The sequence below is a fragment of the Salvelinus alpinus genome, chromosome 9, assembly GCF_045679555.1.
Source record: "Salvelinus alpinus chromosome 9, SLU_Salpinus.1, whole genome shotgun sequence".
NCBI classification, from domain to species: Eukaryota; Metazoa; Chordata; class Actinopteri; order Salmoniformes; family Salmonidae; genus Salvelinus; species Salvelinus alpinus.
Window position 1 is genome coordinate 26,851,596 of NC_092094.1, and position 14,071 is coordinate 26,865,666.

The 14,071-nt window shown below is 42.4% G+C and overlaps 1 protein-coding gene across 1 annotated transcript in view; it reads left to right on the plus strand.

Moving 5' to 3' along the window:
* The first annotated feature begins 10,422 nt into the window (after positions 1-10,422).
* Positions 10,423-14,071, plus strand: part of LOC139584561 (CD44 antigen-like) — a 42,965-nt gene continuing 39,316 nt past the window's right edge. The window contains exon 1 of the mRNA XM_071416563.1: positions 10,423-10,759. Within this exon, the coding sequence (XP_071272664.1) occupies positions 10,693-10,759 (67 nt within the window). The 5' untranslated portion in view covers positions 10,423-10,692. The remainder of the gene's footprint in view (positions 10,760-14,071) is intronic.

Sequence of the window (14,071 nt, forward strand, 5' to 3'; positions counted from 1 at the left end):
TGACCTAACCAAAATAATAAAGACAACAAAGATAACTAAGGTCAGGGCGTGACACAGGGGCCCACACTAGGTTTATGTATACCTATAATATCAGAGGCCCACCCTAGGTTTATACAAACCTATAATATCAGGATGCCCACGCTAGGTTTATATATACCTCTAATATCAGGAGGCCCACGCTATGTTTATATATACCTCTAATATCAGGATGCCCACGCTACGTTTATATATACCTATAATATCAGGATGCCCACGCTACGTTTATATATACCTATAATATCGGGAGGCCCACGCTACGTTTATATATACCTATAATATCAGGAGGCCCACGCTACGTTTATATATACCTATAATATCAGGAGGCCCACGCTACGTTTATATATACCTATAATATCAGGAGGCCCACGCTACGTTTATATATACCTATAATATCAGGAGGCCCACGCTACGTTTATATATACCTATAATATCAGGAGGCCCACGCTACGTTTATATATACCTGTAATATCAGGATGCCCACGCTACGTTTATATATACCTATAATATCAGGAGGCCCACGCTACGTTTATATATACCTATAATATCAGGAGGCCCACGCTACGTTTATATATACCTATAATATCAGGAGGCCCACGCTACGTTTATATATACCTATAATATCAGGAGGCCCACGCTACGTTTATATATACCTATAATATCAGGAGGCCCACGCTACGTTTATATATACCTATAATATCAGGAGGCCCACGCTACGTTTATATATACCTGTAATATCAGGATGCCCACGCTACGTTTATATATACCTATAATATCAGGAGGCCCACGCTACGTTTATATATACCTATAATATCAGGAGGCCCACGCTAGGTTTATATATACCTCTAATATCAGGAGGCCCACGCTACGTTTATATATACCTATAATATCAGGAGGCCCACGCTACGTTTATATATACCTATAATATCAGGAGGCCCACGCTACGTTTATATATACCTATAATATCAGGAGGCCCACGCTACGTTTATATATACCTATAATATCAGGAGGCCCACGCTACGTTTATATATACCTCTAATATCAGGATGCCCACGCTACGTTTATATATACCTATAATATCAGGAGGCCCACGCTACGTTTATATATACCTATAATATCAGGAGGCTCACGCTAGGTTTATATATACCTCTAATATCAGGAGGCCCACGCTACGTTTATATATACCTATAATATCAGGAGGCCCACGCTAGGTTTATATATACCTCTAATATCAGGAGGCCCACGCTACGTTTATATATACCTGTAATATCAGGAGGCCCACGCTACGTTTATATATACCTATAATATCAGTGGGTCCATGCTACATTTACATCAACGTATAATATCAGGGGCCCACACTAGGTTTATATAACCCTATAATATCAGTATGCCCACGCTAGGTTTATGTAAACCTATAATATCAGGGGTCCACGCTAGGTTTATATAACCCTATAATATCCAGAGGTCCACGCTATGTTTATTTCACCCTATAATATCAGAGGCCCATGCTAGGTGTATATAACTCTATAATATCTGTATGCCCACGCTAGGTTTATGTAAACCTATAATATCAGGATGCCCACGCTAGGTTTATTTAACCCTATAATATCATGAGCCCCACGCTAGGGTTATATAAACCTATAATATCAGGAGTCTCACACTAGGGTTATATAAACCTATAATATCAGGAGGCCCACGCTACGTTTATATATACCTCTAATATCAGGATGCCCACGCTACGTTTATATATACCTATAATATCAGGAGGCCCACGCTACGTTTATATATACCTATAATATCAGGAGGCCCACGCTAGGTTTATATATACCTCTAATATCAGGAGGCCCACGCTACGTTTATATATACCTATAATATCAGGAGGCCCACGCTACGTTTATATATACCTCTAATATCAGGATGCCCACGCTACGTTTATATATACCTATAATATCAGGAGGCCCACGCTACGTTTATATATACCTATAATATCAGGAGGCTCACGCTAGGTTTATATATACCTCTAATATCAGGAGGCCCACGCTACGTTTATATATACCTATAATATCAGGAGGCCCACGCTAGGTTTATATATACCTCTAATATCAGGAGGCCCACGCTACGTTTATATATACCTATAATATCAGGAGGCCCACGCTACGTTTATATATACCTATAATATCAGTGGGTCCATGCTACATTTATATCAACGTATAATATCAGGGGCCCACACTAGGTTTATATAACCCTATAATATCAGTATGCCCACGCTAGGTTTATGTAAACCTATAATATCAGGGGTCCACGCTAGGTTTATATAACCCTATAATATCCAGAGGTCCACGCTATGTTTATTTCACCCTATAATATCAGAGGCCCATGCTAGGTGTATATAACTCTATAATATCTGTATGCCCACGCTAGGTTTATGTAAACCTATAATATCAGGATGCCCACGCTAGGTTTATGTAAACCTATAATATCAGGATGCCCACGCTAGGTTTATTTAACCCTATAATATCATGAGTCCCACGCTAGGGTTATATAAACCTATAATATCAGGAGTCTCACACTAGGGTTATATAAACCTATAATATCAGGATGCCCACGCTACGTTTATGTAAACCTATAATATCAGGATGCCCACGCTACGTTTATACAAACCTATAATATCAGAGGACATTAAAACCAGACAACGGAACAGTTCGTTGTCATATTGGCAGGTTTGCTAGCAACAAACTATTTAGCTAGATCCTAATTTCCTCGTAATTAATAGTCATTGTTGACGAGTAGGCACATTTTTCAATCTTACATACCACAGTTGCCACAGAAAACAATTTGAAAGAACGCATGTATCAGTAAATAAACTTGTAATATTTAACATTTGCCAGAGTTGTGACCATACATATAGAACTAATCCAACGAGCGATATTGCCTATATTGTTTTTGTTTTCATATTGTTTGCTTAGACGTCTTTTGTGGTCAGCTCACCCCCCCCCACACACACACACACACACACACACACACACTCCTCTGGGTGAGCAGGCTTTGTGAATGATCATCATACTTGGTAAAAGGCCCATTCCCATTCACACTCACGCTCAAGTTTATTTAACCATTGTGGACAGGATTTCCTCTGCCCTCCCCTCATTCCTCACTACTTCTGCTTCATTTTATTGAATCACTCGTTCTAACAGGTAGCTACTGAAACTGTATGCTGAAAATCTGTCATCGGTCAAAAACACTTCCCTTTCTATATTGGTGTGTCCCTTCTTAGTAATTTCTTTGAACAGTCCCCTCAACCATACCATTTCTTTTGAATGGGAGGGGTTCTGGGTTGGTGGCACCAAAGGTACAGTGGCATTTAAGCGCTATACCACTGCACCTGTGGGCTTACCTGTCATAACTCACTAAGTATGACAAAAGCATATTGTGCACAAATATTGTTGCGATTGGTTCACCTATGCATCAAATAGGAGTGTAACAGTGTGTGACTTTCTTTGTTTTCCTCTGAGTATGTACTGTATGACCTAGAGGTGAATGACACTGGGACATTCCAGCTGGTCATACAGTAGACTCACCTGGCTGCCCGAACCGAACCGTTCCGTCACCAAAACACCAGCCAAGCCCCTCGCTCTCTCTGTTTATTGTAGAGCAAAGCCAGGCCTTTTGAAGCAGCCCAGTCATGCTCCCATGATGCTCGGCCCAGTCGGTTCATTCTGGCTCTGACCCTGCTGCGTCAACTGAGCAGGGGTGAGGTAGGGCTGACCTATCCCATTCTCTAAACACACACAGAGGTACACACACACAGAGACAGAGGGCCGCATGTACACACACACACACACACACACACCATTCTGGCTCATGCTGTAAAACATCACATCATGTTTAAGTGGTTGTAGAGAGAGGTTAACCAATCCCCACAGGAAACTGCACCACTGCAACCAACATGGTTTAATTTCCTCACCATCATCCTTAAAGCTCACATCTTTACCAGAAAGAGAAAATACAGATCAAATGATAAGTTTGCTTTGATGGTTTTTAGATATAACAGAATCCGAGCTCTTGATGGTATTTTCTAAAAAGCTGATCTCACTGAGGCTTGTCTAGGTCATGTCCTCCTTACTTATTCCCTCTAATTGATTAACTGCTACCTGTTTAATCAAATGTATTTATATAGCCCTTCTTACATCAGCTGATATATCAATGTGCTGTACAGAAACTCAGCCTAAAACCCCAAACAGCAAGCAATGCTGGTGTAGAAGCACGGGTATGAGTAGCCTGTTTTAATGACCACAAGGGGTAATATCATCTGCCGATACACTACTGACAATGTGACAGAGGTATAGTCCACTACTCCAACTCTAACTTAACTTACAGTTCATCCTCACCAGAGTCTTTGCCCTCATAGTTTAATGATTGGTGAAACCAGCTTTCTCATCCCTCTGCACATATATGGACATCTTGCAATCGTGTCAAGCCACATTCCTCTCAATGCGCTGCTCCAAGGGAAAAAGGCACGTTGCTGGAGAAGAATGCTGAGGAAGTGCCATTAGTCGGCCAGGCCGTTACCACAAGCAGTATTGACCACGAGGGTGGGTGTGTGTGTCTGTCTGTGTCTGTGTCTGTGTGCGTGCGTGTGCGTGCGTGTGAGCAAACCCATGAGAGCGGTGGAAACTCTTACTGGATGTGTACTGGCTGACTCAGCCAGTACATTTTGGGGGTTTAGGCTCGCCTGCCACACACCAGTTAACCTCCTGTGCTCCTATTCTACTCATACTTATGTCATGTGGAGAGCCAGAACAGAACCAAGTTGGATTTGTTGGGCTTTTGGTTCAATTATTGAGAATGCTCACAGACAGCTCAATACTTTCTTCTTTGTCTCTGATTGTTGCTTTCTCCCTCCTATATCGCTCTCTGTGTTCTCTCTCTCTAGTTCTATTGACTGGCTGTCTGTCAACCTGTCTCTCATTATTCCTTAAGGGTTTATATCCCAGACATCAATGAAATGAAACTGACCCCTTTTAAAGAAATATTATCCTCTCAGTCAAAGGACATGTTCACTCTTGAGCAAGTTCCTGTGTACTTTTGACTAAGATAAACAGGTGAGCACAGGTGAAATGGTTTGCTGTTTGAGCATCTGAAGTATTCCATTGTGCTACGCTGTTGACATTTTGTCAGACATTTTTGTCTCTGCTACATTTGGCCATGACAGTCGCTGTGTGCCTAAGTGCTTTGAAAGACCTTAGTCGACAACAGCAAATATGACACAAAAGGCCCAGCACGCCCATGAAGGACAGGACCGTCTTTTCCGTGTGGGTCACTGTTGGGAGGGTAACTCAACTAGGCTTGGTGGTCTAGAGCTCAGCCTAGCTCGCTCTCCCTCTTTGTCTCTGTTTCTGTCTCTATCTCCGATACATATTCAACACTACATGCTAGTTTATACAGATTGTATATTTAATCTTCATAATTCTCCAGTCCTGGGAGTCTTTTCATGTGTGTAAGTGCACTTTCATTACCTCCAGCTCTTTTGATGAGAACACAAATTAGTGTTTTGTGTGGGCATGTGGGCGTCTCGTTATCTGCTTTTGCTTTGTACCCTGTCATTACCAGAGAAAACAAACACAAATGTGTTGCCATGCCAACAGCTGAACAGGAAATAACATGTTGAGGAAGTGTGAGGTAAAGTATGATACAGAGAAAGAGGGAGGGGTGGAGACGGATGGAGACTGCTTTAGTCACTGTGGTTCATGCTAGCTCCTCTTTATCCTACAGCACAGTATGCCTCACTCAAGTTGATCCCATCATTAATCACACTTTATTCACTCTCCCATATCATCTTCTTGTGTATTACATCCAGGGGTTGGAACCGGAATTATTTTCCAATCAATATTTTTTTTCATTCCGTTCCACTGTTCCACTAGCAAAATAAAGTTCTGAATTGGTTCGAACCCCCCAAAAAGTAACGATTGAAATCATTCCTTTCTTGTTCCTTTTTAAACCTCTGAAATCGTAATGTTTTTTAATTTAGTTCGACATTAAATGACTTCAACAATCAGTGCGGATAGAGCATCTTGCTAAGGAGCGGGCAAGCTTTGTTTACATACGTGATGGAAAGACAAGTGTAGGGTGCAAGATGCAACTGAAATTTTGTGGGTGTGGAGGGAGCGAAAGAGGGTCAAGGAAGAGGCTTGGCTTGATGCAATTGAAGCACTGAGCATCTAGTGATGACATGCATTATCTGATTTATGCCCACAGAATTATACCTACGGAGGAGCGGCTTCTATGGAGGAACTTGGAATGTGTTTGAACTTCAGAGAGTTGGCTTAACGTTGGACCAGAGCTAGCTAGCTAACAAGCGTGTCTGTGCAGAGCGGCACCAGAATTAAAAACACGTCTTAAGTTTTTGTAGTTAGTAAATCCAATGTGAAACGTGATAACTAATAGTATTCCTAACTAGCATTGAAAAAGTAAATCCATTCATCTCAAATTAAAAATCTATCTATTGCTCGTGTTTCTTGGCCCAAGCAAGTCTCTTCTTATTATTGGTGTCCTTTAGTAGTGGTTTCTTTGCAGCAATTCGACCATGAAGGCCTGATTTACGCAGTCTCCTCTGAACAGTTGATGTTGAGATGTGTCTGTTACTTGAACTCATTTATTTGGGCTGCAATCTGTGGCTGGTAACTCCTTTTCCAAAATCTGCTTTTTTCTAAACAATTGTGGAATGAACTTATCCTCTGCAGCAGAGGTAACTCTGGGTCTTCCTTTCCTATGGCAGTCCTGATGAGAGCCAGTTTCATCATCGTGCTTGATGGTTTTTGCAACTGCACTTGAAGAAACGTTCAAAGATCCGGATTGACTGAACTTCATGTCATAAAGTAATGATGGACTGTTGTTTCTTTTAGCTTATTTGAGCTGTTCTTGCCATAATATGGACTTGCTCTTTTACCATATAGGGCTATCTTCTGTATACCACCCTACCTTGTCACAACACAACTGGTTGGCTCAAACACATTAGGAAAGAAATTCCACAAATTAACTTATAACAAGGCACACCTGTTAATTGAAATGCATTCCAGGTGACTACCTCATGAAGCTGGTTGAGGGAATGCCAAGAGTTTGCAAAGCTGTCATCAAGGCAAAGAGTGGCTACTTTGAAGAATCTAAAATCAAAAATGTATTTTGATTTTTTTAACACTTTTTTTGGTTACTACATGATTCCATATGTGTTATTTCATAGTTTTGATAGAAAATAGTAAACATTAAGGAAAAGCCTTGAATGAGTAGGTGCAATACAACCACGACTTTACAAAGACACAGGCGCCCTTCCTAACTCAGATGCCAGAGGGGAAGGAAACCACTCAGGGATTTCACCATGAGGCCAATGGTTACAGTTACAGAGTTTAATAGCCGTCATAGGACAAAACGGAGGATGGATGAACAACATTGCAGTTACTCCACAATACTAACCTAATTGACAGAATGAAAAGAAGGAAGCACTAAAGTTATACTGCAAAAAAAATGTGGCAAAGGGATGAACTTTTTGTCCTGAATAGAAAGTGTTATGTTTAAGGCTAATCCAATATAACACATTACGGAGTAACTCTCTCCATATTTTCAAACATAGTGGTGGCTGCATCATGTTATGGGTATACTTGTAATCGTTAAGGACTGTGGAGTTTTTCAAGAAAAAAAAGAAACTGAATGAAGCTAAGCACAGGAAAAATCCTAGAGGAAAACCTGGTTCAGTCGGCTTTCCACCAGACACTGGGAGATTATTTCACTTTTCAGCATGACAATAACCTAAAACACAAGGCCAAATCTACACTGGAGTTCCTTACCAAGAACACACTGAATGGCCAAGTTACAGTTTTGACTTAAATCTACTTGAAAATCTATTGCAAGACCAGAAAATGGTTGCCTAGCAATGATCAATATTTTACATTCTTTTAAAACAATAATGGGCAACAGCAATCCAGGTGTGGAAAGCTCTTAGAGACTTACCCAGAAAGACTCACAGCTGTAATAGCTGCCAAACATGCTTCTACAAAGTATTGACTCAGGGGTGTAAATGAGATAGTTCTGTATTTCACTTTCATGAAATTAGCAAAGATTTCTATAAACATGTTTTCAGTTTTCATTATGGGGTATGGTGTGTAGACGGGTGATACATAAAATCAATTTAATCCATGTTGAATTCAGGCTGTAACACGTCAAAGGGTATTAATACTTTCTGAAGGCACTGTATTCACTGTGTAATGCAACACCTTACACACTTTATTTTATTGCCATATTATTGCTTTACACAGTCCTGACTGTTTTACTGTTAGCATGTCAAAACTTTAGCTTTTTACTCAGCAAATACCTAGAGGGCGATTTGCCATTCACAACACTCCCACCCTGTTTCCTCTCACTGTAACATGGCCAATCCTCTAGAGCTGTCATCGAGATGGTGGGAGTTACAGCCATATTTCTCTGTACCATCATATTTTATTTGGTGTGATAAAGATAAGCCATTGCAATGCTCTCTTTATCTCTCCCCTAATGAACTGAACACAGTGGTTTATTTCTCACTTGTTCGCTCTATTGCCTCACATAGATAGATGATGGATTGTATATAGGATACACAAATCATACCTCCCCTAAAATGCTAACCTCCCCTGTTATTGGTAATGGTGAGAGATTAGCATGTTTTGGGGGCATGATCTTTGTGCATCTGTAACTTTCTCACTCAACATAATTCACGATTCAGTAATGATTATCTGTAATCATGGAGGCATCCACATTAATGTAGAAGTGTTCAGAAACATATTCTGTTCTTATTTACAATAAAAGTGACTCAAAAATGACACAATACATAATTTACCATTAATTTACCATAATCCGAAACACAACCAAAACAAACTGCAAATACATCCAACAAGTTTGTGAGTCACAAGCTTGATGTAGTCATTGTATGCTAGGAATATGGGACCATATACTAAACATTTTACTATATTTAATACACTGTAAGTACATTTGTACCAACACTTATGACACATTCAAATGGGTCGTCTAGATACATAATGTGCATTCATTTCTAAACAGATATGTATGAAAATACCCTCAAATAAAAGGTGACATTCTGTACTGTCGCCACATATATAACATTTGATCTCAAATCCAAAATGCTGTAGTATAGAGCCAAATTAAACATTTTATTTTCACTGTTCAAATAAATACACAGGGGAATGTACCTCATATGAATGTAGAATCACATTTTCAAGGTGTTTCACATAACCTACTTTATATACACGTGTTTAGTTTAATATCTTGAAAGGTGCAATGGATTAGTGGAAATGATCGGCTGGGCCATAAGCTGGGCCATTACAGCACTCTCTATACGTGTTTGGTTGAGAAGCAGAAAACAAGACAACTACAACCTTTCACGTTGTTGACCTGCTGTAGGTACTTACTTGGAAATATACAAATATTTTGCCAGAGTACTTTCCTTTAGAACTGAAAGGACTTGAACATGAACAAAGATTTTGTCTGATTTCTTATCTTTAGACCTGAAAGGACCTGGGTCTTTTCAGTTAGAAGCTAAATATGAATATGGTGATAATATTACTCCAATTGACAGCTTCCTTAATCATCGCATAGATGCCATCTAAATTCCATCTAACCTGAGGTCAAAGCTATTTTTGGCCCTTCACAGCTGAGACTAGAGCTGGAACAAATCTTCATGAACATCAATGTAGTTTCCCTTCATGCTTATGTAATTCATTGTTCTGTCTCATTAGGCTCTACTTGAATTCTCATTGACCACTGGTCTATAGGACTTAGCTAGGTGAAAGCAATATGAATATGGCTGAAATACCTCCAGTTCACCTACCAGTGAAAATAGACTAGGATAGGTAGGGGCTTGAGATAAAGCCCCTGGTAAGAGTAGACGGGATCTATATTTAATCCGATGACATAGTGGCACTCAATGTATCATTGTGGTTGTTGAGATTGGAGGGGGGGGTTAGCTTTTTTTTGGAGAGGGGAGGAAAAGGATATTCATTGAAAGCAGAGCAGGGAGAAAACAAAAGACCAGATGCGCTCTCAGCAACTGTTGCTGTCATAGACAGAATGAGAGAAAGGTAGAACAGGGAGAGAAGGGGGAGAGGAAAGGGGATAGTTAGCAAAACACAAGAGAGGGGCACTTTCCAAGCTAATAAAAAACTGAAGAAGCAGACAGTGACAGGAAAGAGAAAAAAGAGCGATTGAGAGAGAAAAAATGGAGAGAGGCTGCGCAAGGTAGGGTGGGAGGGAGCAAGAGAGGGAGAGGCAGAAGGTTGTGTACACACATGCACCACCCTCTTCCCCATTCTGCCTGTCACAAGGCTCAGAAACCCTCTCTCAAACAGAAAAGAAAAAAGTTGGGCAAAGTCTGTCTCAGCTCCAATAGCTACCAGACACCCACTTCCTTTAGAGGACCGGACTCTCCCTCTCTCTCTCTTTATCTCTCTCTCACACACACTCACTCACTCACTCACTCACTCACACACACACACACACAAACATACACCCCCCCACACTCACTCCTGACAGAGAAGATAGGACAACTGGAGAGACCATACACACTTCCTACTCATCCAGTAACTCACCCAGCCATCGTCAGACGCTAAGACCAAGATGTGGACTCTGCTCTTGGGGGTTACTTTTGGATTACTGGCCTCCTCCAGGTTGGAACCGGCTCAAGGTGAGGGTGTGCATCTCTCTCTGCCCAGCAGACACCTCTTTGTCTGGGGCTTTTTTCTCTGCTTTCAGCCTGGAAACCCTCTCCTTTGTTGGTAGATTTTATGGCGAGACAGTATAGTTTTTTTCATTCTCAGCACTTGATGAGCATGTATAGTGTGTGTATGTATGTGTGTGTGTGTGTGTGTGTGTGTGTGTGTGTGTGTGTGTGTGTGTGTGTGTGTGTGTGTGTGTGTGTGTGTGTGTGTGTGTGTGTGTGTGTGTGTGTGTGTGTGTGTGTGTGTGTGTGTGTGTGTGTAAGAAGAGAGTACGATAGGCTGAGGCAGTGCCTGTGGAATGGATGAGTAGACGCCAGTAGAGCAGCGTGCGCTAGGCTACACTAGCACAGACAGGCTTACGTCTGGCAGTCTGAGACTCATGACAGCACAGACACAAAGGAGAAAGTCTCTCTCTCTCTTTCTCTCACACACACGCTCACATACACACTCACCACTGAGTGTGTTAGGGAGGAGAACAATGAGCCCATGCCGGGCAGCTGCTCATTTTTCATGCCTTCAGCCGGTTATCTTGGTATTGTATGGCCACTGTAGCCTTCAGAAAGCATCTATCTGCACTTCAATCAATGTGAGGATACGAAAGAGCTCTATTCATTGTCTGACCACAGCTGAGAGCTATGCTGCCGTGCTTTTACGCTGCATTTTCTAAGGATAATCATTAATTCCTCTACCTTTCTCTCTCTTTCTCTCTCTCTCTGTTTCTCTCTCGCTGTCTTTCATTTTCTTTGTCTCTCGCTCCCTCATGCTTTCAGTAAGGGCTCTTGATTGGATTTGTGTATCAGAGCGCCATCTTTCTGACAAGGGGAAGTTGGTGCTGAATCAAACAGGTCTGGGTTAGTCTCGCTCTCTTTGACTTGGCTGGGGGGGAACTCGCTGTGCCTCCTCTCTGGCTCTGTGCCAAAGCACAGCTAGCGTGCAGCTGTAAATCTGACCGGTTTAAAGACAAACAAAGAGGAGCTATAGGGTAGTATGTGTGTGTGTTCACATTTCCCCTGTGTATTCCTACAAGTTTTTGCCTCTTGGTTTAACCTTAGGGAATGAATGGTTGTATGAAGATGATAGCTGTGTGTGTGTGCATCTATGTGTGTGTTCACAGTAATTGGGTGTCTGGTGAGTTGAATCCTGGGGTAGTTACAGCTCATCCTGCCCAGTCTTTGAACCCTAAATGTGCTGCAGTCCAGACATCCATGTAAACCAATAACCCATTAACAAGGCCTCTCCCATGACCGTGGATCCAATCCACATATGGTTCTGTAAATGACCAAAGCAATAGGACCCTGAAATTTGACCTCCAGAAAATACTTGCTCTCCTAGCCCCTCTGGCTAATGCGGCCATCCAATGGATATACTTTTTCAAAAGCTGTTTTTGCTTTAGACACACTCACTCACAAACACACACGCACAAAACGACATCCATGCATAATGCTTACGTTACAGAAATATGAGCTAGGCATTAATACGGCTGTTCCCATTGCTGGGTTGTTTGCTCAGGGCGTCTTGGCAGTTGGTCAGCTTCACTCCGCTTCTCAGAGCACGTTAGACAAGGCCTGATTGATCAGATGGCTACAGGTATGCACAGGGCCAGAGCAGGCTGTGTCCGTCCAGGCTGGACACATGCATGCACGCACACACACCTCACCGAGACCAGCCCATGCCTGTGGCTGTATTTGCTCCCCTGGCGTAACGACCCCTCCCGTACCTCTGGGTGTCCATTTCCAAGGTGAGGGGTTCCTGTGGACCAGCACTAGGCCCTCACAAAGAGGCCTTATGCCCATGCACGCTGGGACTACCGTCACCTGCCATCTGATCTGCATGGGCACTTGTTTGGCCCCTGTCCAATACCCCTCTACCCTCCTATACCCTTCTCTACCCTTCTCTACCAACCAATCACACGTAGGCCTCACAGCCGGCCACCACTAAGTTGAGCCGTTCCTCTCCTCCTCCTCTCCCTTTCTCTCCAGTACTTTTGGTGGCCCCTTCTCTCAGTCAGAAGCTGATCGGCATTTAAACTGATCTTAAACGGGGGGTACCTCATATTTCAGCACTACTGTATCTTCAAGAATGCTTTTAAACCTATTAATTATGATTTAAAGCCTCTCTGTGAGTCTCAGGTTCCCCAGTAACCAGGCTGTACCCCCGCACCCTTCCTTCTCTTCCCTGTTCATATACACTGAAGTCTTTGTAGCCAAGGGAAAGCTGCTCCAAAGGCCTCTCTTTGTAATGTATACAGATCCTTACTGCATGAGGCAAGCCTGACCATCTCTAATACCCAACCAGACTACATTTTGTATCTGGGACCAATACAGCGGCTGTAACTAAGTCTATTTTCTTTTTTTCTTTTTTTTAGCTTTCACTGCAAGTCGATAATCATGTAAGTGTTCAGAGGTTAGGATAGACACATGTAAAAGGTCATATTGTGGATTTATCCACTAAAATGTTCTCTCAATTTTGATGTAAGATTTGGGAGCCTATAAGCTAAAAGTCTTTGAAAGACATAAGGGGGGAAATGAACGGGTCACTGAGAGAGAGACAGAGAAAGGGGGGAAAGAGGGGCAGGAGTTAGCCTGGAGCTAGGCCCATCTCCCGGCTAGCTGAAGAGATCCATCAGACAATTCCTGGGCTTCAATACCTCTTTTGCCAATTGGCCTGGACCCTTTGCTGCCGACACAAAGCCCCGCCGATCCATCACAACTGGTCTGCCGACGTAACCGTCTGAGGAGAGCCTGAAAAGGCTCTTCCTTTTCGACGTCCCTCTGAGGCCCATCTGCTAGCCTGCTAGCACCGGCCTGCTAGCTGTCTGAATCGCTGTGCCTCCAGCTCGCCTAACTACTCACTGGATCCTATGATAACTCGGCTACACATGCCTCTCCCTAATGTCAATATGCCTTGTCTGTTGCTGTTTTGGTTAGTGATTTTTGTCTTATTTCACTGTATAGCCTCCAGCCCTGCTCAATATGCCTTAGCTAGCCCTTTTGTTCCATCCCTCACACATGTTGTGACCTCACTTGGCTTAAATGGTGCCTCTAGAGACAAAACCTCTCTCATCGTCACTCAATGCCTAGGCTTACCTCCACTGTACTCACATCCTACCATGCCCGTGTCTGTACATTATGCCTAGAATCTATTCTTCCACGCCCAGAAATCTGCTCCTTTTACTCTCTGTTCCAAACGCACTACACGACCAGGTCTTTAAGCCTTTAGCAGTACTCTTATCCTACTCCTCATCTGTTCCTCTGGTGATGTAGAGGTTAACCCAGGCC